This window comes from Corvus kubaryi, unplaced genomic scaffold, assembly GCF_017639235.1.
Source record: "Corvus kubaryi isolate FWS band 111438036 unplaced genomic scaffold, C.kubaryi_AGA036_p1.0 137, whole genome shotgun sequence".
Lineage (NCBI taxonomy): Eukaryota > Metazoa > Chordata > Aves > Passeriformes > Corvidae > Corvus > Corvus kubaryi.
Genome location: NW_024580671.1, coordinates 10,186,254 through 10,209,595, shown reverse-complemented (window position 1 = coordinate 10,209,595; position 23,342 = coordinate 10,186,254). Strand labels below are relative to the sequence as shown.

At 38.9% G+C, this 23,342-nt stretch overlaps 1 protein-coding gene across 7 annotated transcripts in view; it reads left to right on the top strand.

Moving 5' to 3' along the window:
* The window catches only part of MSRB3 (methionine sulfoxide reductase B3), an 81,985-nt gene that overhangs the window by 40,038 nt on the left and 18,605 nt on the right, over positions 1–23,342 (top strand). For all 7 annotated transcript variants that reach the window (XM_042017840.1, XM_042017844.1, XM_042017839.1 and 4 more), the window contains one exon: positions 5,050–5,078. In XM_042017840.1, coding sequence (XP_041873774.1) covers positions 5,050–5,078 — 29 coding nt within the window. The remainder of the gene's footprint in view (positions 1–5,049; positions 5,079–23,342) is intronic.

Here is a 23,342-nt window from a genome sequence, read left to right as displayed (position 1 = left end):
TGTGGTTTCTCTAGTACGATCTAATAGAACTACTTGAGCAACTTCATCTGTCTTCACTGACTCTTAGTTTCCTTAAAAGACCATCAAACCCAGCAGCTTCTACTTAACAACATTTGTCTGAAGTAAGTTGGTTCTCACCAGTGTAGGAATCAATAAATTGTCTAGGTTGGAAAAGACTTTCAAGATCATTGGGTCCAACTGTTAACCCAGCATTGCCAAGCCCACCACTAAACCATGTTTATAAGTGCCACATCTACATGTCTTTAAAATACCTTCAGGCATGGTGACCCAACCTCTTCCCCAGGTAGTCTGTTCCAGTGTTGACAATGCTTTCCATGAAGAAATTTTACTAGTGCCCAATCTAAACCTCCTCTGGTACAACTTGAAGTCATTTCCTCTCATTCTGTTGCTTGTCACTTGGGAGAAGAGCTCAACACCCACCTGGCTACACCCTTCTTTCAAGTAGTTGTAGAGAGTGATAGGGCCTTCCCTGAGCCTCCTTTTTGTGCTCAAGATCCTTCACCAGCATCCTTACCCTTCTCTGGACACACTCCAGATCAGTGACTGCTTTCCAGGTAATGGCTTGCATTTTCAGAAGGGTTATGTCCATACTTACAAATAAAATGGACAAAAGCCTCTTCTCTGGCCCTAAAGGCAAGTGACAAGACATGGCTTGTGTTTTTAGCCTAAGTTCCTCTACTCTGAAACAGAATGGCCTGGTTCATTCTGCTTTTGGGGAATGGTCCCTGGCCTGAGCCTCCCCTGCAGTTTGCCTAGGTCCTATCTAGGGTTTTCATCAGCATGATAAGGGCCAACACAGCCTCCAGGGATATGTTCACAACTGAACATTACTGTCCTGGCCTTCTTCAGATTGCTAGCAATGCTGTACCAGGAACACAGATACTCCAACTAGGTATTTTCTGTACCACTAGGGGGCAAACACAAAAGAGAGAGGGTTGATTGTATTCTGCTCAGTCACCTGGACCAGGACATGGGTTGGCTTGGATTGCATCAGGAGCCTGGTAGACCATCATCTCTTCAGTAAATTGCCCATGCCAATATGGAGTAAAATTCTTGGAAAATGAAGATATACCGAAGATGCATCAATCCTCTTTATGACTGTAACAGATCTTTATTCTATCAATGTCCTTTTCAGAGAGTAGTATTTTGAATGTCTGCCCCCACCAATGTTGTGTTTAGCATCCTTGAAGCAAAACCTTGCAAAGGAACAGCCTGGTATAAACTGCTAATGCAAAGGCCTATGAAAGCTAAGAGGATAAATGACTCCTTCCATGTTAAAATGCAAGGATCAGAACTGCAGAATACTGTCTGAGAGAGTTATAGGGCTTCCAAAGGCTGTTCCCCATGTTCCCTCAACAAAACCTATATAAACCTGTTAAATACTTCATCATGAAAGGTAAAAGGAAAGGCAGTTGTAACATAACAGGAGAGGTTCTGCAGTAAATCCTCTTTCCTCTCTGACAAAGGCCTGCTTCCCTGGCAAGTAGCAGATTTGCATTAACTTCAGCTGTAGTGTGTCTCTTGACACTAATATGTGGCACTGAACAACTGCAGTTCAGACATACTTAGGAAGGCAGTAGTTTAAAATTCAGTCTATAGGAACACATGATGATTATCATCACTCCATTTCTGTCTCTTTCTTAGTACTTGGCAGTCTGAAGATCTGGTATATGATGTCTTTTAAAAGAAACAGGTTAAAACCCTGCACCTCTTTGCAGTACAGATAAAATTACCATCATCTATTCTATTGTTTGTGTCTGACTTAATTATTCCTGGGATCTTTAAAAGTGTTGCAGCACCTTGTGCTTAGCTAAATCTTTCCAGTAGCTCACCATGTCCTTGCACATGGTGTGTTGGTAGCTAAGCCTACTTGACATTTGTACTGATATGTGTTGTGTGTATTTGAGCCATATTGAAGTTGGAAATGAAAAGCACTTTATAAATACTGTCTTTTTCCCTTTATGCATATAGACTAATTTCCAAAGATATTTATGAACGCTTACCTGACTTTCAGAATACTCCTATGAGACAGAAGCAGAGAAAATATGAAGAAAGCTATTATCCATTCATGGGGGGGGGTGGGGGTGGAAGGCTGGGGGTGGTGTTGGGGTGTTCCCCTCTTGTGATAAATTATAAAAGACAATTAGTACAGTCAGGACCTAGCACTGTAAGGTGCATCTTGTCTGGTAGGATGCTTAGGTTGGATATCAGAGTACGTACTATGATAACAAACAATGTACTGAGGAGGCTTTTTCCTTCTACGTGATGTAGTTTTAAAAGTATAAAGGAGTCAGAGTGAATATTTTTGTGTGTAGAAAACATCCCTTTGGAATGTACTTTCAGTATTTAATTTTATCCTTTTTAATGGCCATATTTTAGTTGCACATTTTAAACACCTATGTGCAATTAGTTTCTGATACTTTTGTCTAACGTGCTGTTGAGAAGCAGATATAAATACTCAAAGAGGGGAAAAGTGCTGCTTCCATTAAAATAGCTGTAAGCTTTGTCATTCCTTCAAGTAGTCAAGGTGATTTTGTGTTCTTGCAGAGTGCTTCTCACATCTGCCACTTGTTTATTTACAATGCCAAAGACGCTTCGTTATTCTCCTCCACTTTTTCTGTGCCTTACTAAGATCTCTAACAGTTTCTGTAATACTGTGTCCTAAATTTTACATCATTTTCCCAAGGGGAAATGGTGACCATAACATAGGTGACCATCCTGCTCTCGATGGCTCCTAGTACTACCTCCCATGCTGTGTTTTCTTTCATAGCTCTTCTGCTGTTGCCAGACAAAGTTCGATTCATTTATCACCCCCATATCAGTTTTCTGATGTGTTGTCCAGTAATTTATGACTGTTTGGAGCTTTGGTACTCATTACAGTGCCCATTGACCCTTGTGACCCTCCTCCCTATGCACTCTCTGCCACCTTGGCCCCTGGGCCAGTTTGTTGATGGCAGAAGTTGCAGTGCATATGTCCATAACAAGCCATTCAGGCTGAGAAGCAAGAACTCTGTTTGACCAGCTAATAGTGAGTATCTAGAATTTAGGCAACGAGAAGTTGATCGTGCAGCTAAACAGATGCTGAGGGTAACATTCATACATTCTGTCTGACTATGTAGGTAGTGAGGTGTTGCTGATACCGTGATGAACAAGAGAGAATAGTGTAGGCAGATATACAGCAGCTTGAGGAGAATATTTTAAATAAAACACTAAGTGGCTTTACTTGTAACTCAGTGGATTTCCCCCAGGTTACCACTTTTCACAGGGTGGGGACTTCATCCTGCTGGTGTAAATTCCAATTGAATCATACTGCCAAACTGAGCATGGGCTGGTGCCCTGGGCAGTTACCAGTGTTGATATTTGTGAAGGCATGTCAGCAACATGCTTTCTTTGTTCAGTGCTCTTGGTGGTACTTTAAAAATACTAATTATGAAGATATGTATTTTTCATCTTTTCATCTCCTGGAAGTATATTTAAGTGTATATTTAAGAGCATATTTTCATGTCCTGAGATTATATCTATTGTGAGCACTGGAGGAAGGCGCAGAATTAGTGGAATGGGAGAAGAAAGTTGTTTCCTTTCTGATGTCTTTAATAGCATGAACCTGTTAATTTTTTAAATTATGACTGATTTTATATTTATTGCTGTAGCACAGTTATTTGGTATAGAATTACAGTGCAAGTTATATAAAAATATAGAATGCATGTAAAAGACATCTACATGTAACAGCATGTACAAGCTTATAAAAGTTGAAAATAAATCTGCAATTAGTTTTTGAGCTTCAGTCATTTGCTTCTGAAAAAAGAAGGACTGTAACTACCCAAAATACATCCCTTCCTTGATGCAATGTAAAAGGATCCAACATTGTACTTCCTCCTTAGAATTTCTGGGGAAATGCATTTTGCTGCCGACGTAACATGCTTTAACAGGTCTCCTGCTGGTCAGACCTTGTGTCCTGCTGTGACAGCCATGACCATGTGTACAACTGATTGTTAGTGGGTGATATAAATCTGATTGGAACATGCCTGTTAATTGGTTTGAGAGCTCAGTATAGACAATGCTGTCTTGTAGCAGATTGTGTAGATAGCCCTAGTCATAGGGTTAATTCTGCTTGACAGCACATCAGCAGCATCTTGAGTAATTACCCAACTTAAGTTTTCCCACAGTTAAATTGAGATCTTCAAAGGCTTCTACATTTACAAGTATTATTAACCGATATCTGAAACATGATGTTCCCACAAGGGCTAATTTTTTCTTCCTTTTATTAAATATACAGGTTATAGGGTTCATTTGCTAAGTGCTAAGCCCTTAGAAGAAAACACTACTTGTTAGAGAGAGAAAAATCCGCAGTGCACGACCAAAGCTAATGGTGCATAATGCAAACAACATTGTCTTTTTGCAAAGACTTTAAAAACAAGTTAAAATTTAGGTCTGGCTCCCTTCCTCTTTCCCACCCCCCACTTTCCACTTTTAAGAAAATCAAACCACTCACTCCTATGTGCAGAATGAGTAAATTGAAGACATGCACAAACAAAAACCGCCTAGGATGTTGCACAATTAAGTACAGATCATTGGATACAATGCATATGACATTAATGAAACGGTATCTGCTTCAAAAATAGATTGGAAACATTAGTGAATAAATTAAATCCTCTTAATGACTTTATAAAATGAAAATGAATGAAAACTTTATTTCATACAAACAACTGTATGATATGATTCACAGTATATAATGTAATCCTGGTTTAAATTTATATTTTATTTTCTTCATTCATTTTGTGATCTGCCTTTTAAAATATCTTCTTTGTAACTCTACAAAGAGTGTTTTTCTACAGTGTAGAAAACGGTAAAATGTTAAAGATAATTATTATTACTTGGGTTCAAATGCCTTTGAATGCATTAAATGTTAATGTACAGAGTTAGACAGTCTTGTTAAAGATGGCTTTTGCTGGGGGATCAGTCTGACAAATGGCTTTTATGGCATAAAGCAGTTCTTGTAACTTACGATCTTTTTATTTTCTTTTTCAGGTCAGAAACAAAGTTTGACTCCAATTCAGGTATGTTTAGATTTACAGTGTTTTGCTGAATGTACACTATTCAGGTTAATCTCAAAAAAGTAGTTTATCAGTTCAAGTTCAGTTTAGTTTTAAACAAACTGGGGTAGGTCAGTCTTAAAAAGGATCTTCGTTTCTCACCCTCTGAAAACAGCATTGTTACTGTGAAACATTTGCTTTCATTCCTTTCATTAGTTCCAGTCTCTTTACATTTTCCCAAAAGATGATCAGGAAGATGTATCTTGCAACAGGCTTTAATTGATCCAGAACAATTATAATACAAATAAATGATAATACAGACTAAAGCAAATGGAGGATTGAAGATTGAGAATGATCACTGCTATAGAGGAGAATGTTTTTCTTCCTGGTGGACAAAAACATTTCATGGGAATTTGAAGTCAGTGCAGCCTATCTGTCAGGAAACAGATGATTTGTCATCAAATTTTCGTGACAGATGCATGTACACAATGCATGCCAGAGCAGTCTGTAGAGCTCAGTTGAGGAGGATTACCAAAAGGCAGTCTCTCTCAAGATGTCTTTTTAAAGAATTGTAATGTGTTGTAGGGATTGGGAGGGAAGTGAAGGTCAGTCTTAACAGGTTAATGTGTGTCTAACAAGACAAAAAACACAGGACAGCAAACAGGGGAGCAGTTGGAAGAAAAAACCAGATATCCTAATACCATACTATTACTTATTCAGTTAACTATTCCTGGGTGTTCCTTAAAGTTAAACAATATTAAATTAAGAATAGGCTGTTGTCCTGAAGCTAGGTGAAATGTCCATTGCCTGAAAAGGTAATTCAAAATACATTTTTTGTTAAGATGAAAAAGTCTGTTTTAAATGGGAAACCTGATATTATTATGTCAATTTTGGGTTTAGGCCAATGTTATCTTCTATATAATTTGCTTAATGCACTGATTATAATTGCTCATGATGTTACGAATTTTATAATATATATTAATCAGGGTGTTTATGGAATAGCACGTTGCCTTTTATCCCAGTTACAGCATGATTTGGGTTTGAAATGTGAGGCATTACATTGCTTTTTCTTTCCACATTAGATTTTATCTTTGTAACTATATGAGAGTGAAATCTACAGCAGGAAGCATTTAAATAGCCAATGCCTACATCTCGTATACTTGCGTCATCTTGCTTCTATTAAGATTTTAGTCTGTGAGTTTGAGGTTACTTGCTTTAAATATTGCTTGAATAAACTCTATGCTAAGATTGATTCTTGGATCTTGACAAAACACAGAGGGATTCCATGGGGGATAGCTTCACACATTATCTGCCATTACCCCCTTTATTTTAGTGCAGTCACCAAAACTAGGGTGTGGAGCAGAATGTCACATTTCTGCTTTTCTGTTGAAGGGAAAGTGCTCTCTGCAGAGCTTCAACTTGCTTCGTGGATTAAGCTACAATTAGTTTACTGACTCTCTCTTTTGAAGCAGTTCTCCTGTTAGGTGCACTATGCTGCCTGCTGCCCCCCTTGGCATTGAAGGCAGGGGCATGGCTTTTCCAGTAAAAGTTTGGCACTATTGCAGCTGTGGTGCATGCCTGCTCACTACATGTCACCAGGCCTTTCTGCCCTGGGCTCTTGGTCCCACTTCAATTTTTCCCCAAACTCTGTACCTGGAACTGAGACTTACTGAGATTTAACGCCTCGGTCTCATCAGTGCTGTGTCTTTCAGCACAGATTTCAGCTAACAACCCAGGGTAGATGTTAAAACCAAGCAACATCAAGGCTGAAAACCCCCTTATTTTTGTGAGAAGTACAGCAGCCTTTCCTTTATAGGGATAGCACTCAGTTCTTCCACCAAGAAGCTGTTCAATGACAGTCAGATGGCACAAGGACTCAGAGTTTCTCTTTTGTTCCCAATATGTAAGAGTGGAGGAGAAGTGAATATACTGGCAACATCACCTCAACATCTACCACCCAAATAGAATATCACTGGTTTTGTTTCCCCACCAAAGAACTCGCTATCACTTTCCCAAACCAGACAATAATCCCAGACCTCCTGCTGCCTCTGAGTGAACAGGATGCATTCACTCAATGATGTTGGCAATGGCATCCTTGTAAAAAAAACCTTTCTTTTTTATGGGGGGGGGGGGGGCTGCAGTGCCCTATGTAGCACCATGTTCTGCATTACACAGGCCTTTGAAGAGTGCCAATGTAGTGTTGGTTTTAAAAGGGCTGCTGGCATCTGAGTCTATATTTATGCAACCTCAAGTTTCTTGGAGACACCTTAAGGTATTTTCACATCCCTTATTTCATTTTGAATTCCCTAGACTGTCATTCCTAAGTAAAGTAATGATCCCGCAAACTGGAACAAACATGCTTTGTTCTCATTTATCTTATGTTACTCAAAACGGTTCAAGTGTTGAACGTGAGAATGAGGTAATTTTATTATAGAATACATATTTTTTTCCTGGGGAGCTGTTCCATGACTATTGCTTGCTCCAAATTAACCCCACTGTTAATTCCAGTTAACTTGCAAGTCTAGATGTGCTCTTAATAAATATTTATCAATGTTTATTATACTTCTCTTACCTAGAAATATCTGTGAAGCATTGAAGAATTAAAAGAAGTCTTTCTGAAGCAAGTACAAAGTCAGAAATACAGTTTTTAAAGTACCCAGTAGGCTCACTGCAAATGTAACCCTGGAAATGTTCAACACTGAAATATTAGACAAACATTGTCAAAAGAAGATTAATTGGAACTTGAGCATTAACTTAAAAGAAGGCTGCAAAATTCCTACAGTGATGATCAGGATTTATCATACAAATAGCTATAACATCTGTAGGGGACACACATTCTTCATCTCATGACTAATAGTTCCATCTGAGAAACTTCTTTTTCTCTGCTTATTCTTTTTAAGTCTATAGCTGGCAGAATTTCTGTCTCAGAGACCATGGGGTTAGCTTCATGCTGTTGGAAGATCTTATAAATGAAACAATTTTGGTTTCCTGTCATAATATGATGAATTTTACTGGCACTTAAAATAGACTTTTTTCTAACAAAGTACTTGAAAGCAAAAAAGGTTGTAGGAAAAATATTTTTTTCCTCATAGTTTGTTAGAGAACAAAGTAAACCACAAAAAAACTCACAGGTGAAACAATTTTTTTCTAATTATCAGTACTTTGTTAGTGTCTAAAATGCTTATTGTGCTATGCACTTGGTTAGAAAATTTTGGAATTTAAGAGTATAAGAATTATATCGGAATAATTAACAGAATTCATTTGATGAATGATAAATAGACTTATGCTTTTTTAATTTAGAGTAATATACGTCTTCAGAATGCTGTTCCATAACAGGAAGAAATTGTAGGTCTCAAAAGCTGTTGCTGAACACTTAAATCCCACCTTAGTAATAGCAAAAGTAAGCACAGAAAATGCAAACAATTGTCTCAGCATGACCCCCAGTCACCAGAGAATGGTAATGGTGAATTTCCTACTGCCTACTGGGAGGGCTGGAGTTTTCTTGGGGCATCTCCTGTAATATTTGCTGCATCCTGCATGTCACTGTGGAGGTGAGACGTGATATTCAAGTTAGAGTATCTGCATTGAAATCACGAAGGGCAAAAATCTCAGTTTTGTTTTATGTTAAAAACAAAGGACAAATTCATGGATAATATACACGGACTCCAGTGGAGTCTTTTTTGTATATCTGTCACTCAGACCATGGAAAGTCAGAGAGCACAGGGTGCAAACGGGACCGTCGGGGTCCCATGCTGTAGAAACATATCTGTGCACTGAAGAAAGAGGAGTGCCCAAGGACACACAGTGCCTTCAGCTGTGCCATCTGCTGTGCCAGCTTCACACTTCTCTCAAAAAAAGAGACGTATCTCCAAAGCTTGTTCTTCTGTCTCCCTGCTTCTACATATCAAATGAAACGTAGAGATAATGTATGTGATTTTATGTCACTCTTTGTGTCGATACTTCGGAAACATTCCAATTAGTATCAGGAATTAAGCCATAATAGCTGCCCATGCAGCTAGAGGCTCTCCTGAGGGACAGCTACACATGAGCTTTTGTTGGATTCCTGCTGCCCCAGCAGTCAAATACAAAGCAAGTTAAGAAACCTCCAGCAGTTCCTGAAATTTCCTTCGCCTGCCTTGTCTGGACTCACAGTGTCAGCCAGTGACTCTGAAGGTCATTTCTCCTCTCTGCATGTTGCATTTTCCACCAGAATGAGTGTATCCCCATGTCTTCAGCACTGCACAATGCTGCCACCCCTATATCCCCATCAAGGTTCCCATCCTTTCCTTTCTCACCTCTTGTGTTTACTGGTATCTTTCCTTTAACATGGCCCCTATACTAACTTGCAAGGCTACACGATTCAGCACAGGTGCTAGAGAACAGATGAAGAAAATTATAAGGTTGGGGGTGATCAGATGTTTTCCTCTCACAAATTCCTCTTGGCTACATTTCCAGATGTTTTGCAATAGGCTTTCCAAACTCTCTGCATCAGCCCTGATTTACCCTAGCCTGCCATCAGTCCCATTGTATGAAAGTTATCAGCACAACTCTTAAGAGCATAAGGAACTCTCTGCTCAAGTAAGAGAGAAATGAATACCAAAAGGCATTTTGAAAGTGAGTAACTTTTACTGACCTTTGCTACCAGGGAAGCACAAAAGAAATGTAACTTACCTGAAACCTTAGGTAGATAAAGCAGTAAGGTACTTAGTCATAGCATCCATTGATCTAACTCATCAAAGATCTAAATACAGATTAAGAAGTAAGTTCCTAAATGTCATTGATGTCAGCTTCTCCATCCAGGTTGTGTTAGAGCAGTTCTTAATTTCTTCTTAGGAAGGCTAAGTAGCTTCAGAAACAGGGAGGAGAAGTGATAGTTGGTGTTCATAACAAAATCATGTTGACAAGTTCAACAGTCACTCTATAATCAGAGTATTTGATTAAAAAGTATTAAAAGAAAAGATCACTTGCAGAATCTCTGACAGGGAAAAGTGGCAAAATACACTGAGATACTGAGGAAAAGGGATGCTCCAGAGCTTTTTGGATGAGGTAAATGACCTCTTCAGGTTCTCTTTCAACTATGAGGAATTACTTCCTTCTATCTGGTCACCACCAGCTTCGATGCTTAAAAACAGGCATGAGCTGGAACAGAGAGATTGTGGGAGACAGTCACTGCAAAACCAGAACATCTCAGATTATCTTGTTGTTACTTGTCAGTGCTATTTTGTTCTTGGCATTAAAAACTCTTCACGCAGATTGTTGGGGATGCAATGGCTGGCGAGCATGGCCTGTTATATTTGTTCAGCAGCAAGGTGAGCTTTTAGAGTCAGATGCAAGCTGAACCATCTGATGAATGTTCCAGGGCCATGCTGCGATGTGACTTGGAGTATTAGATAGCTGGGATATCTCACTGGTACATCCCAGGGAACTATGTGCTGGTGTGTGGTAACTGATTATTGCTTGTTCTTGTATCACTTAAAAAGCTTGGAAAAAGTCACATTATTTCAACATATAGAACAATATTTTACTTCGTGAAGGACTGATTAAAAATGTTGTAAGTATGCATGCAATCTTGATTTTCTAGGATTTTTAAAGAAGGCAGTCACATTCCAGAGGACTCCAAATGTACAGCTTCGTAAATTCTAATACTGGCTTTGGAGTTGCAGATGTCTTTTCTTCCCACTTCCTCTGTTCATCTTTTTTGTATCTAAGCTGTGCTATTCCTTGCTATCACTGGCATGATTCTCAGTTCTCAAAGTATTTTAATAGGAAGTCTGATCACCTCTATAAGCTAGATCTGTGAATCTAATAGTGGAGAGCAACAGCCTTAAATCTTCCTGTGTGAATAATTTGCATTTTTTCTATTTTTCCTGAGTTTTTTTGGCAATATGTTCCTCCCTCCTTTGTGCACTTATTAATAGGGCAGCTACATAAAGAGGCTCTGCCCTTGTGCACTAGCACACAGGCTCACGGTGCCACTCTGGCATGAAGCACTGCTTGTCAGGATGTGGTAGAAACTCTATGTTAAAGGGCCTTGTTCATGGAGCCAGGAATGTAATATCAACAAAGGCAAATACAATTTTCTATTTTTTTGTCATATGTATACTTTATTAGTCATTGCTACTTCTTTCTTGCTTTGCTGTGAGGACCTTGCTGAGAAGGATTTTGCAATGTGTTTAAATTGGTCCTGTAACAAAAATACTTAATCTTAGGTTTTCCATTTTATTATTATTAACATAAGGAAATTCATCAGACTTATTTAGAATTTTTTACCCTTCTTTCTAACTGCTGAAGACAATATTTTCTTTTTTTTATTATTATTATAAATAGCTAAAAAAGGCTGTCTTTAAGAAACAATTCGGCAAAATAGTCTGAGAAGACATGAATAATGTATAAATCATGGGTTTATTACATGGAATTGGAAACTGTGGTACTGAGTCACATTATAAACTTTAAAGTAGATTGGCTGAGGATTTTTTACTCATGTTAATATAGCTGCTTCAGATAGGTTTGGTCTATTAGGGAGTTAGTCTATTGTTAGTCAGCAAATTGCTCTTTCCAGTTAGCAACACTGAGCACTATAACATCTTTACTGTTCTGGATGGCTGAATTTTATAAATACAAATGTCTTGCTAAGGCCTCTTAACAACTGTGCATTTTTTTACTGAACAAGGCTACCTAATTACTTTTCAAGAGCAGCTTGCATTGCAGTCTCGTTCAATGAACAAACTAGAAGATCTATGGTGACACTGTTTAATCATCCTACACTTATAAACTTCATAAAGAGTTTTCCTGGTCCTTTTAAATGATAATTCATTTAGTCAAATTAACCCTATTTCAGACTGTGACATTTAACTTTGCCGTAGTCCCATTGAATTAGCCAAAAATGGAGTATGTGCAAGAGAAGCCACAAGAATGGACAAGCAGAGACATTTCTGGTCCCATCTGTGGCTCATACCACTTTTTTATTCTGCCTTCTTGACAACAGACAAGGTGAAAGGAGGACAGAGCAGAGTGCAAGATGGCAAGGTTAGTAGGCTCTGTGAGATACTAAAATCCAGAGATACTACAAATTCTTACTTGTCTTCTTGTGGAGGAGGGAATTCTTCTGTTCATGCAATGTCCTATGAAATCACAGGAAGGTGATGAAAAATGTGGCTTCTCAGCTGAGGGGTGATCCCACTTTTTTATCCCCAGAGTGTAGCAGCTGCTTCATGTCAGCTTTCCAGTTTCATAGTAAAACCAAATCAAACCAAACCAAAGGTAGCCTAACCCAACACAACTCCCTGGGTTTGGCTGAGGGAGAAGAATAACTTAAGATGCTTTCCTTCACACACCCTGGCTTCCCTTCCCACTCTGGGAGGAGTCTGCAGCTTCAATAAGGACAGCAACAATTTACAACAGCAATAGCGTAATTTCAGTTGTGACAATCCTGGCACTGCTGTGACCACAACTGAGCTCAAAGGAAATCTAGAGCTGTGTAAAACCATTGGGACAAGCACCACACTGCCAGCCTCATCAGCCTCTGGAATAAAGGAGGGGGCGAGACCACAGCATTCAGTGGGTGCCCCAATGGAGCCCCCATACACTGTGTGTCAGATGCTCTTTGGACTTCAACAGCTTATCTATGGGATAGGCTGCAGCCACACATCAGGCAGAGCACTACTTTTGCCTTTGCTTTGATGAATTTAACAGGACAGGATGGTTACGGTCAAAATGTCCGCTCTTGTTCTCATTATTTTCTCACTACCATAAAGTGCATTTTCATGCTTTGGTTTTAGGCAATGTTTCATTAAGCACAGTATCTTTTGTGGCTGCATGCATGTTGTCCAAAATAGCACATCTTCTGTTTTGATTAGCATGGTTTATGGGGTTATGAATTTGAATAAGAAAGAGATGCAAGGTATTTTTATTTCTTCCTTCTGGATTTGTTTGAGAAAAAAAAACTTAACATCTTGTTTGTACAAGATGATGATATATCATACAGTACTACTTGAAACTGAAATAAATCTGTTATTTGAAAAAGAATTGGACTGTACAAATTATGTGATAATTATTAACAACAGAATATTCAATAAAGATTAAAATATTTAATGTTTTTCTTTCATTGATGTAGTGCTGTAAATTTATGACCATTAAGAAACCATACAAGAGATCTGTCAGCTTTTGCTATTTCACATTTTAGTCTCTTATCAAAACCGATTTCAGGTTTTGTAGTACTAAAGGTAAAGGGAAAAATGCAAGCTGCTTTTAATCAAACTGGAATGTTCAGTGATCACCATCACAATCTTTACAGTGTTGATCTGAGTATGAAGCAAAGAAGATTAACTTGTCTTTTGTTAACTTAATTTAGTGGCAACCACAGCCTTTAAGATGTAATGGTAGACAAGTTTGTGTCATACCAATGCAACTGCCACTGTACATGTGAGCAGCTGTCTGCCTAGAATTAAGTCCTAAGTCAAAACACCAATGAGGTCTAATGCTGACAGTTTAAGTTAGACACAATTTGCAATGAGTTTTATGTAAGGGCATCACAATCAGGTCAAATACCACACAACAGTGAATTTAGTTACATGGGCTGAAGGCCTTTCTGAAAGGAATTGTATCCCTATGTGGTTGGATCAGGAGTCTTAGCAACCTTGCTAATTTGAATTACCATTTATTGTTTTGTATACAGTTGTCTTGCCCTCTTATTGTTCTTTACAAAGTGGTCCCAACCTTTTCATCAGCCATGGTCCAGGTGTCTGACCAATCTTAGACTGTATGCTCCAAACCAAACACTGTGCCTACAGAGATCACAGAATCAATATTCACAGTGTTTGATTGTTGTGAATAAAACTGAAGCACCTAATTTAGCACTAAATCTTTTCTCTTCTTTACTAGCTGTAGCAATGGAGGTGCTTTCATTATTTGCATAATGCCCCTTTCAGGTTATGTCTATTTCTGGCTTTCACACAGTTCCTGGGTGTCTGTGGAGAAATGGTAGCATTTCATTTGGAGGGATATTTTATGCAAGCTATTACCCTATTGGGGGAGTGGGATCATCTTAACTGACTGTGACTATCTACCTTAACATAGCCCTCTGAGCTTCATCTTGAGTCAGTTGGAAGAGATTAACATCCTCAGATGAGTTCATCCCTTGTGCTGGAGAAGTCTGTCTCAGGGTACACGGAATCACTTTCTTGAGTGCCCATCAATTTTAAAGTTAGGCACGTAACTTTGATGGTTCAACTCGTAATAGATTATCACTGGAATGGATGCACCAAGAGTTGGGGGTGAGTGGATGTGATCCCCAAGTTGTTTTCTATGGCTGATGCTGGGGAGACATAGTAGGATAAAAATCATAAATTTAAGAGAAGAATTACACAACTGCTCCCAAGTTCTTCTGCTGGGTGTCAGTAAACCTCTTGTACACAGAGCTTGTGTGGAGTGTATTTATGGGAAAGATGAGTTTAGCTGCGATTATTTTAGTTCTGTTTCTCTTTGTATGCATTTTCACTTCCCTTTTCTTATCTTACCTTTCCTAAACAAACCCAAATCTGCTTATGTGTCTTCAGTAACAGTTACCCCAGGGAACTACTGCATTTTTATCACTTTTTCTTGAATTCTGAGTAAGAATTGTCAGATTTGAAAAAGCTGATAAAATATATTTTGAAAATTGATCATTCACCACTGTTCATCTGTTCACAGGCAGGAAGAGAAACATGTAACTCAAAGAGATATGGCCTAAGGATAATAAGAGTGAATCAAAAATATTGTATTGTATTGAATTTAGCTTCAGTCAGGGCCCAAATATTAAACTGGTCTTTGGCATGTTTCAGAAAGCATGTGAAATTTTTGAAAAGCTTAGTACGAAGAAATTTTGCTGATCTTAAGTCACTATTGAGAAAATTTTAGAAAGTCAAAGTCTTTTATTCTGTTGACTGCTCTAACCAAGTCAAGGAAGGCTGACACAATAAATGCGGATATGAAAATTGAAGGGTGTATTCTTGAAGCATTAACATTTAAAAGCAGAAGCATTCTGTTTCTGCCTCTTACTTTTCAAGGAGGTGGTCATGAGAACAGAATTCCCTTGTTTATATTCTCATTTAAAAAGTGTTTACCTTAAGATTTATGGATTTTGAAAGTAGTCATATACTCACTTCCATACTATTATCTCCCCTTCAGTCAGTGATTTTTTTCCCCATCACACACACTAGGAGGGATTTAAGTGGAGTCCCAGGAATATTGAATCAAAGAGGAGTGGGATTTGAAATGTCAACTCTCAGAACCAACAGTATATCTGGAAACCAATTAAGACATATTTAGGTTGAAGAGTGACAAAAAAATGTACTTGTGAATAAAAAAATCTGCTGCATAAAGCACTGTGCTGAGAGCATTAGGGTTCTTGAAACAACTCTAAAACACAAGAGAGGAAGATACAGTGTTTCACTGGAATGAAAGCACTCCCTGCTTTCAAGTATAGTAAGAAAACCCTGATTGAAAGACTGTCAGAACTGTACCTTAGGTCATGACAGTATTAGACTGTGGCAAACTGACTTTATGTTGGTCATCACCTACCCTGTTAACTGGCTTTGCTGGAGAGGAGAATTACAGGAGCACTCTTTTTAAATCATTCTATTTTCCTTACTATCTGCATGTGTGACTCTTCCCTGGCCCCACAATGACAACATATCTCAGGCGTACCTGCATCTGTACCATTGTGGCAGTACAATTAAACAAGGCAGCATTTTGCTGTTGAAGATTAGCACAATGCTGAAATCTATGCCAGCAGCTGCTTTCACTCCTTTGATTCTAGGCATCACAGTATAGACAATACAAAAAGTAAGCCTCTCTCCTAAAAAAAGCAAGGAAATATACACAGCAGAACTGTAATCTTAACTCCCTTGCTCTAGTCTCTGTAAAAGTAATTTATTTAATGATACATTAACGTAAGTTTCCGCGTTCCCCTTGCTTTCTTGCACCAGGAAGGTCTCTTCCCAAAGGACGTACTCATGGCCAGGATGTGTAACACACCAGTTAAGAGTGCCTGGTGGGACATGCCCCTTCCCAGGCTCCTATTTGTGGGAGGAGGGAGAGGGTACCTGACCACCTCCCCACCTCCTGTGAAGACTATACACAAGTCCAAGTTTGGGACCTATGTCATCATTTACTTGGGTGCCTGTTAGTGTGGCACCCAGAGTGGCAAGGCAACTTGACTATTTGGGTGGGAGAGAGGACACAGACCTTCATCTGAATGCCCATGGCCTTTAGATGATCAAGACAGGGATGGACCATACAGAGACTCTGTTCATCCCTGCACCCTCTACCCTCCTTCCCACAGCAAAAAGGGTTATTGGGAAACTTCAGAAGCTGAAACTCATGAGATTTCTCCTGGCACTTTGCCTCTGAGAATGTTTCTACTTATCCACAATGATTGAGCTTTAATGAGTTTCTCATAATTTGTACAAGGACTAACAGTATATCTCTTTCACTCCTCTGCCGATAGTTCCTGCAAGTTTTTTTTTGTTTTCATAAACTGTCTTGCCCAGTGCCAGGGTTAAACCCCTGGAGATGGACAGTAATATTAAAATGCCTAAGTAATCAAATGTATTACAGCCCGCAGTACTACTTTAACATTTGGATGGGACTATGTTACTTCAAATTTAATAACGCAAAGGTGCTCCGTTAAAGAAGCTGGAAGAATAAGGCAGAGTTTTCATTGAATCCATGAAGATTAATAGATGAAGGGCATGCAGTGTCATCTTCACTGCAATGTCAAGAATAAGATTATCTAAGTTATGCAGACATTCTACCTTTAATTCAGGCTGTATTTACAGAAACTTACCACCCATATCTCATTAGTTCAATGATATGGTTTATTTGTGCAGGTCTGTTTTAAAATTAATGAATGATAGGGAATTAGAGTTACAGCAGTGATAGGAGGTATTTAAAAAACATTCAAAGCAAGAGTGAAGAATGTTACCCTCTCAGGAAACAATCTGATACTTAATGAAGCCTATGCAAATATTTAAATGATCTATTAAAGATCAGTAAAGAAAAAAATAAGAAAAATAGCCACATGGAATGAGCACAGGAAAGTAGATTGTTAAACACAGGGAGAGTGGAAAAATATACTAGTACAAAGCTACATATAAAATTATTGCTCATCCTGCTCATGCAGTTTACATATTTGGATGGATGCAAAGTCTTTGCTATATGTTCTTCCTGTAGAAAGAGGTAAAATGTTCAAACAGAGAATGCAAAGGTTAGTCCCAGAGGGTGGGGCAGCCAGAGCTAGAACTGTGAGATTTTTTATTTGGGGACTAAACTTGTATATGCAAACAAGGTTGGGGACTTGTGTATCCAGGCAAGTTTGTTTTAAGTTGGCAAGCTGAAGGAAAAATTTTGGTTTTTTTCTATGTATTGAACTGGGGCAGGGTATGTACCCCTCAGATTTTTTAACATATGTTGATATTGGAAAGGAAACAATTCAAACAAAGACTTGCACTATATGCTTGCAAAATGAAGAGTGGAAAACAGTTGAGCTGTTTGATTTTATCTAAGTTCTCCAATTTTTCCAGTCAAAATTTTTTACAAAATTTAAGAATTTTTCATAAAGTTTTCTAGACACCTAGAGACTCTGGTTTAAGGCACTATTATTATGTAGAAAGAAACTAAAACCAAATTCCCAAACTTGCCATCAACTTAAAACTCAGGCCCCATTTAATTGGATGCCTAATAACTTGCGCCCACTGGTTGGTTTCCTAGATTGCACAATCATCCGGCTGTGACAGCCTTTCTTTTGGGTTCTGCCCTGGTACAATGCAGCTAAACCCCTCTGTGACCCCTGGGAATGCTAACAATAGAGATGATCAGTCATTGCACAAACAGCTCTCCAAAGGGTGATCACTTTGTTACAGGCCTTTCTTGAAAACAATTCAGTTTCGCAAGTATTTTAGACGTAACACTTCTTAGGGTGTAGATTAAAAAACACGTTAGAGTAGCAGTGTGAAACAAATATTATACCTAGTGATAGTAGTGCTGAACACTGAAAAATAAAGGTTGAACATTGGAAGTTTTGCTACTGCGGCTTCTGCCTCCTCCCCACTCCACCTCCTCCCTCAAAAATACACCAGTGGGATGGTGCCTTGTGCAAATGAAGCACCATCATGTTTCATGCCAGAAAGTTTTAATCAGGGTGAAGGTGAGGCTCTGAAGCTGATGTCAGATACGGCCTGTACAGGTCATTAAGCTGCCTGCAAGGGAGGAAAGCACATGTGTAAGGTCCGTTTTGGAATGTGGGTCAGAGGTCCTCAGGTCTTCTAGTTCTTGCTCTAATGCCGTGTGGTGGGTTGATGCTAAAACCACCACACGCTGGAAGCTGCAAGGCTTGTTTGGGTTTTCAGTGAGCTGCTTTATGGGCTGTTGCCTGTGGCATGGGAACCAAGTCATTTGTCAGCCACTTGACAGTACTGTTGGCTCCGTTCTCTTCCTGCAGAGATTTGGACAGTATTTTACCTCTTTAGTTGCTTTACAGGAAAGAATCCCATTGAGAACACCTGAAGTGATACAATTACAGCATGAGCATTTAAAACCATGGGTACGCCTCAGTTTCCTGGGGAGCTGGGAAGAAGTTACAGAGCGCATAAAAAAGTTTTGGTGCGACTGCAAACCAATCAGGCTACTAGACACCCTTTACATTTCAGTGGAGGTTTGGGCTTAAAACAGTCCCTTTTGTGCAACTGAAAGCAGATACTTTTTTCTAAGGCTAAGAGTGCTCTGCAGCCAAAATGTGTTATTTTGGTTGCAATCTCATGAACATTTGAAAGGTACAGAGGGAAGACCCAGCAACCTCTGGCATTCCAGTCCTTCCCTGTCCCTGCAACTTCCATTGTTGCGATGCTGCTAAATCCGCTTTGACCACTCAGAACTTAAGTAAACAGAGGTTGTACTTGTGGGGTGTTATGCAGTATTTAAAAAAAAGTCTGAGTTTGTTGAATAGGGTTGGATCAGTACTGGAGTAGCTTGGTGTCAAAGGTTAGACTTTGTTATACCTAAAATAGGGTTGGGAACTGACATACTGTAGCTTTTGAGTTTCTCTTACCTGTTTTTTTAAGTGCTCACAGCATGCTCGGGAAATGAAAAGTACAGTGTATTTCAGTCCCTTTCCAGAAAAGTCCATCCTTTGCTACCTGCTTGCTGTGAAAAGACATAGCCCAGGTAATTTAAATTCTTAATTCACATACTTTGCCTTTTGTAATGCTGAGACAGGGGAGATCTTTGGAACTGAAGGATTGCAGGCTTATTTGAATTATAAAGGCACTGACCTCAAGCAGCCTTTTAGTCAAATCTGTTGTTTACGTGGGCAGCTTATCATCATGTTTCTGTGATACTAGTGCACAGATGTAGTGCCAAAGCTGAGTTCAGAGGTTTAGTTTATTCTAACAGTAGAGTTTTTATCAGTCAGGGATATCACAGTAAGTCATCCTTGCACTCCTTGCGCTGTATTCTCACCTTCCACCTTGTGTTGCCTCCAGTACTTGTTTAACCTCTTAGTTAACTGACTGAGCTTGTTAGCTCAGAAAAAAAGTTGAATAATTTTCTTCTGGTTCAGTGAATTAAACTTTCTCTCCACAAATGGATAAACACCTGAGCTGGTAAACAGTGAGGAAGCAGCAGGACTAAGACAACTGAGGGCAGGGGAAAGAGAAGGGCAAGAAGCTGATGGATTGTTTCAGCCATCTTATGATGCCTTCTCCTAAGTCTGCCCTGTAAAGCTTCTGCACTTTGGATAGAGAATATTTGAAGTTGTTTAGAACACAAGCCTCCCATGTATCTCCATGGGACCTCCCGAGTAGCAGGTTACTGACTGTTCTGCGTTGAGTGTGTCTTTGGTGAAAGACATCCCTATGATAAAGTTTGCTTCCAGCAAGTAAGCGTTTCATGTTCCTTTTGTTTAAAAATCAGGATTTTTTAATGGAAGATTTCCTACTGAGCCCTTGTCAAGATTTTGTATTTTGCCTTCTCTGGTGGGAGTGTTTGTACAACTTTCCTTTAAGAAGGAACCACAAACTCATCTCTCAAACCTAAACAAAGTCTCTGTACAGCTCCTTCGAAGGGCAAATCAAGGCTACAGTTCCTTGACTTCACATTCCCGAGCACACACTGCCTGAAAGGAAGCTCAAACACCCAGTTTGCTGCCTTTTAAAGTGAAAAAGGAAAGTAGTGTAAGAAAAAGCTAATGAATAGAAGAAACAAAGTGGAAGGGCTGACAATGAGAAGTGCTACACACAGGGTGTAAAAAGCATTAAATCAAATTAAAATATCATTAAAATCTCTACCTCCAGCTACTTTTTCAGCTTAGCTATTCTTGCTTACTGCCTTGGTGTGGATGATGTTTCTGCTGTCTAACTGCTGTTTTGTTCCAATCAAGCCTGCCCTACATGTATCTCCTCTCTTGCTTCATGCCAGCGTTCTCTTGGCAGAAGTTTTGGTAGTAGGGAACCAAATAAACAATTGTGTGTATGAGGTGTTAATCGACTTCGCTTTGGTAAGTTTAGAATACCTTGCAAACTCATTTGGCTCTATTTATGCAAGGTTTCAGCAGAGTTTACTTTTGGAGTAAATATTAAACTGAAATGAGCTACAGCGCTGGTTTTGAATGTAGAGCATTATTTTACACCTCGTTAGGTCTATTTTTCCTACTAATACAGCCGTGGCAATTGGACAAGCGAAAGAGTGATAGGATGAACAAAAGCAGTGCTCCTTTCCCGAGCGTGCCAAATCCATTCTGTAAATGTGACATTAAAACAAACAAAAAAAAAGACCCCAAACCACATGCAAGAAGTCAGGCCTGAAAAACCAGGAAAACCTGCACTACAGCAGCTTGCACAAGCTCCTGCATCTCTTTATCTAAATGTTTTCAGACACTAGAAGGATCATTTTTCCATGTGCAGCTAATTTGCTGTTTTACTTAGAAGGTTTCCTCAAGGAAATACACAAAACAGTATAAATGTGGTTGGATGCTTTTCTGCTTTTGAAAATTTGAAGTTTTTATAAATGTTGAAAACAACTTGATCCTGATACTTAGCAAGGCCTTTATTACTCTCTCTTAAGTAACAACTCCTATGCTTGTTTTGGGCTCCACTGGTCCCAGCACAAGCTTATGCTGCAACAGTTATGGTGGGGGAACTGTCCCAAGCATGTGTCTGAGATGCCCTGTGAGAATAAACTGTGCAGGGGCAGAAACTTATTCTTACTCACAGCGTCACACAAGCTGCTGACCCCATGTCCAGAAGATTTAAGAGGTTTTTTTTAGAGTATCACATAGCAAATAGTTCAAGTGGTATCTCCCATCACTACCTGAATCACGTCTCTGGCATCAGCTAAGTGTGAGTAAACCAGCAAAAGAAACAAGCCATGATATGTGAACTGTTCAACACAAAAATGTGCACAGCTTTGACAGATGCATCAATACTGTTGTAGATTTAGTCATACTCTATTTTGATGTAATAATGGCAATGTTATGGCTTTTGAATGCCCCTTTGGTTTTCTCCCCCGTAGAATAAGCTTTGCAGTGCTACCAACCTCTTCATACCCTGTTTTCTTTGCCTGCAAGACTAAGATATAGCTGCTGATACAGGATTCTAAAAGGCTTGGGGGTAACAGAGTGAATTAAACATTCCTCTTCCAGCTGTTGCTGTTCACAACACTTTTGACAGTTAAAATACATCACACATTCTCTTGTCTGTTTAATGTAAACAACTAGTATTTTAAGTGGAGTCCAGAATCAACCCCAAATAGGAGGATCCACACAGGCAGCTCAGATAGAAAACTAAGAAGTGTTCTAAATTTATATAAAGCAGTTTGCAGTCAGTTCAACCTATGCCTAATATACTGTCTACTGCAGAGCATCAGACTGTGGAAGCTGAGAGACCGGTGGCTTGTCTTTGGAGGAAGAAGGTTTCATTTTTCATCTCAAAATTATTTCAGCACAACTTCTTATCTCCAATTTTTAGTATGAAATATAAAATGAAGGGGAAAAATCAGAATTAAAATATAGTCTTTTTGTTCTCATATAATGAACTCTGTGTATAATGAAATATTTTAGTCAACCCAAGACCCATTGTGGAAGAAATCTTGTTTAGAGAGAATTTTCCTTTTTGTCTCTTCTGGAATGAAGACATTTGAAATCAGACCTCACTGAATCAAGCAAAAAATTCTGGCTTCTCTGTAGGTTTACTTCCTTGAAGCTGAGGCAAACCTGAGATAACAAAAGGGTTTTAATGCAAACTCAATTTTAGTATAGAAGCAACATCATGGGAATAGTATCAATCTTTGTAATTTTAGCAATTCTAACATGATTGTTGCAAAGTGCAATTTGCTAAAATTCATTTCATTTCCTAAATGAGAGAATTTTTAATGAAAATGTCATAAACTGAAAAAGCTCCTCACTCCTGACAAAAGGCATTTGGGATGCAATACTATTCAATTGTAAACCCCTTCTTTTTTGAGTCTAGACAATGTATAGCTCCATAGCACAGAGGAGGTAACATTCTGTACAATATTGTTTCACACAGATGGTCTTAAAATTCCATTTACCTAAAGTTTAGGCCTTTGTGGGCATGAAGATCTCTCTGGAAACCTGTCAGCTTTTCTATGTCAAAATCTAAGCATGTACCTCAATATGAAGTGGACCAGGTGTAGCTATCATTTAGGAATGAACCCTCTAGTTACTAGCATGGGTAAAATACATGATAGGAAGCATTTAGCTTCACTTCTGCTTGCCAGGTAAAAAGCTAAATCTTAGGTTATAAACTTTATATCAATGATTTTCCCTTCATTCCTTTGCAATGGTCAGTGGCCAACTGCATTTGGCCCTGGAGGGTCTACAATATTGCAAATAATAAATCACAAATAAACAAATTACCACCTTTTTGAAAGGAAGACAGGTAATTAATTTCTTTTAAATTGAGACGTCCTCTAAAATGAAAAAGTCTCCTCAGCTTCTGCAGCCATCAACATAGTTTGCACCTAAAAAAAAAAAAAAAAAAGAAGCAGGGCACACGGAGTAAAAATGAAAACAACTTCAGGTTGTTCAATTTCCTGTTTGTTTAAATTTGTCCTTCCTGACATGCAGATTCATCACACTCCCTTCCTGGTGACTACTTCATTAGATTAGTTTAGTTAGGTATTCAGAGGGATTTTTATCTTCTGACTCATAAAATTCTTGAATTGCCCCAAGAATTGCCTGTGTCTGACTGGAATTTTATGTCTTTGTAGTTTCAGCTGGACTCCTTGAAGAAGCTG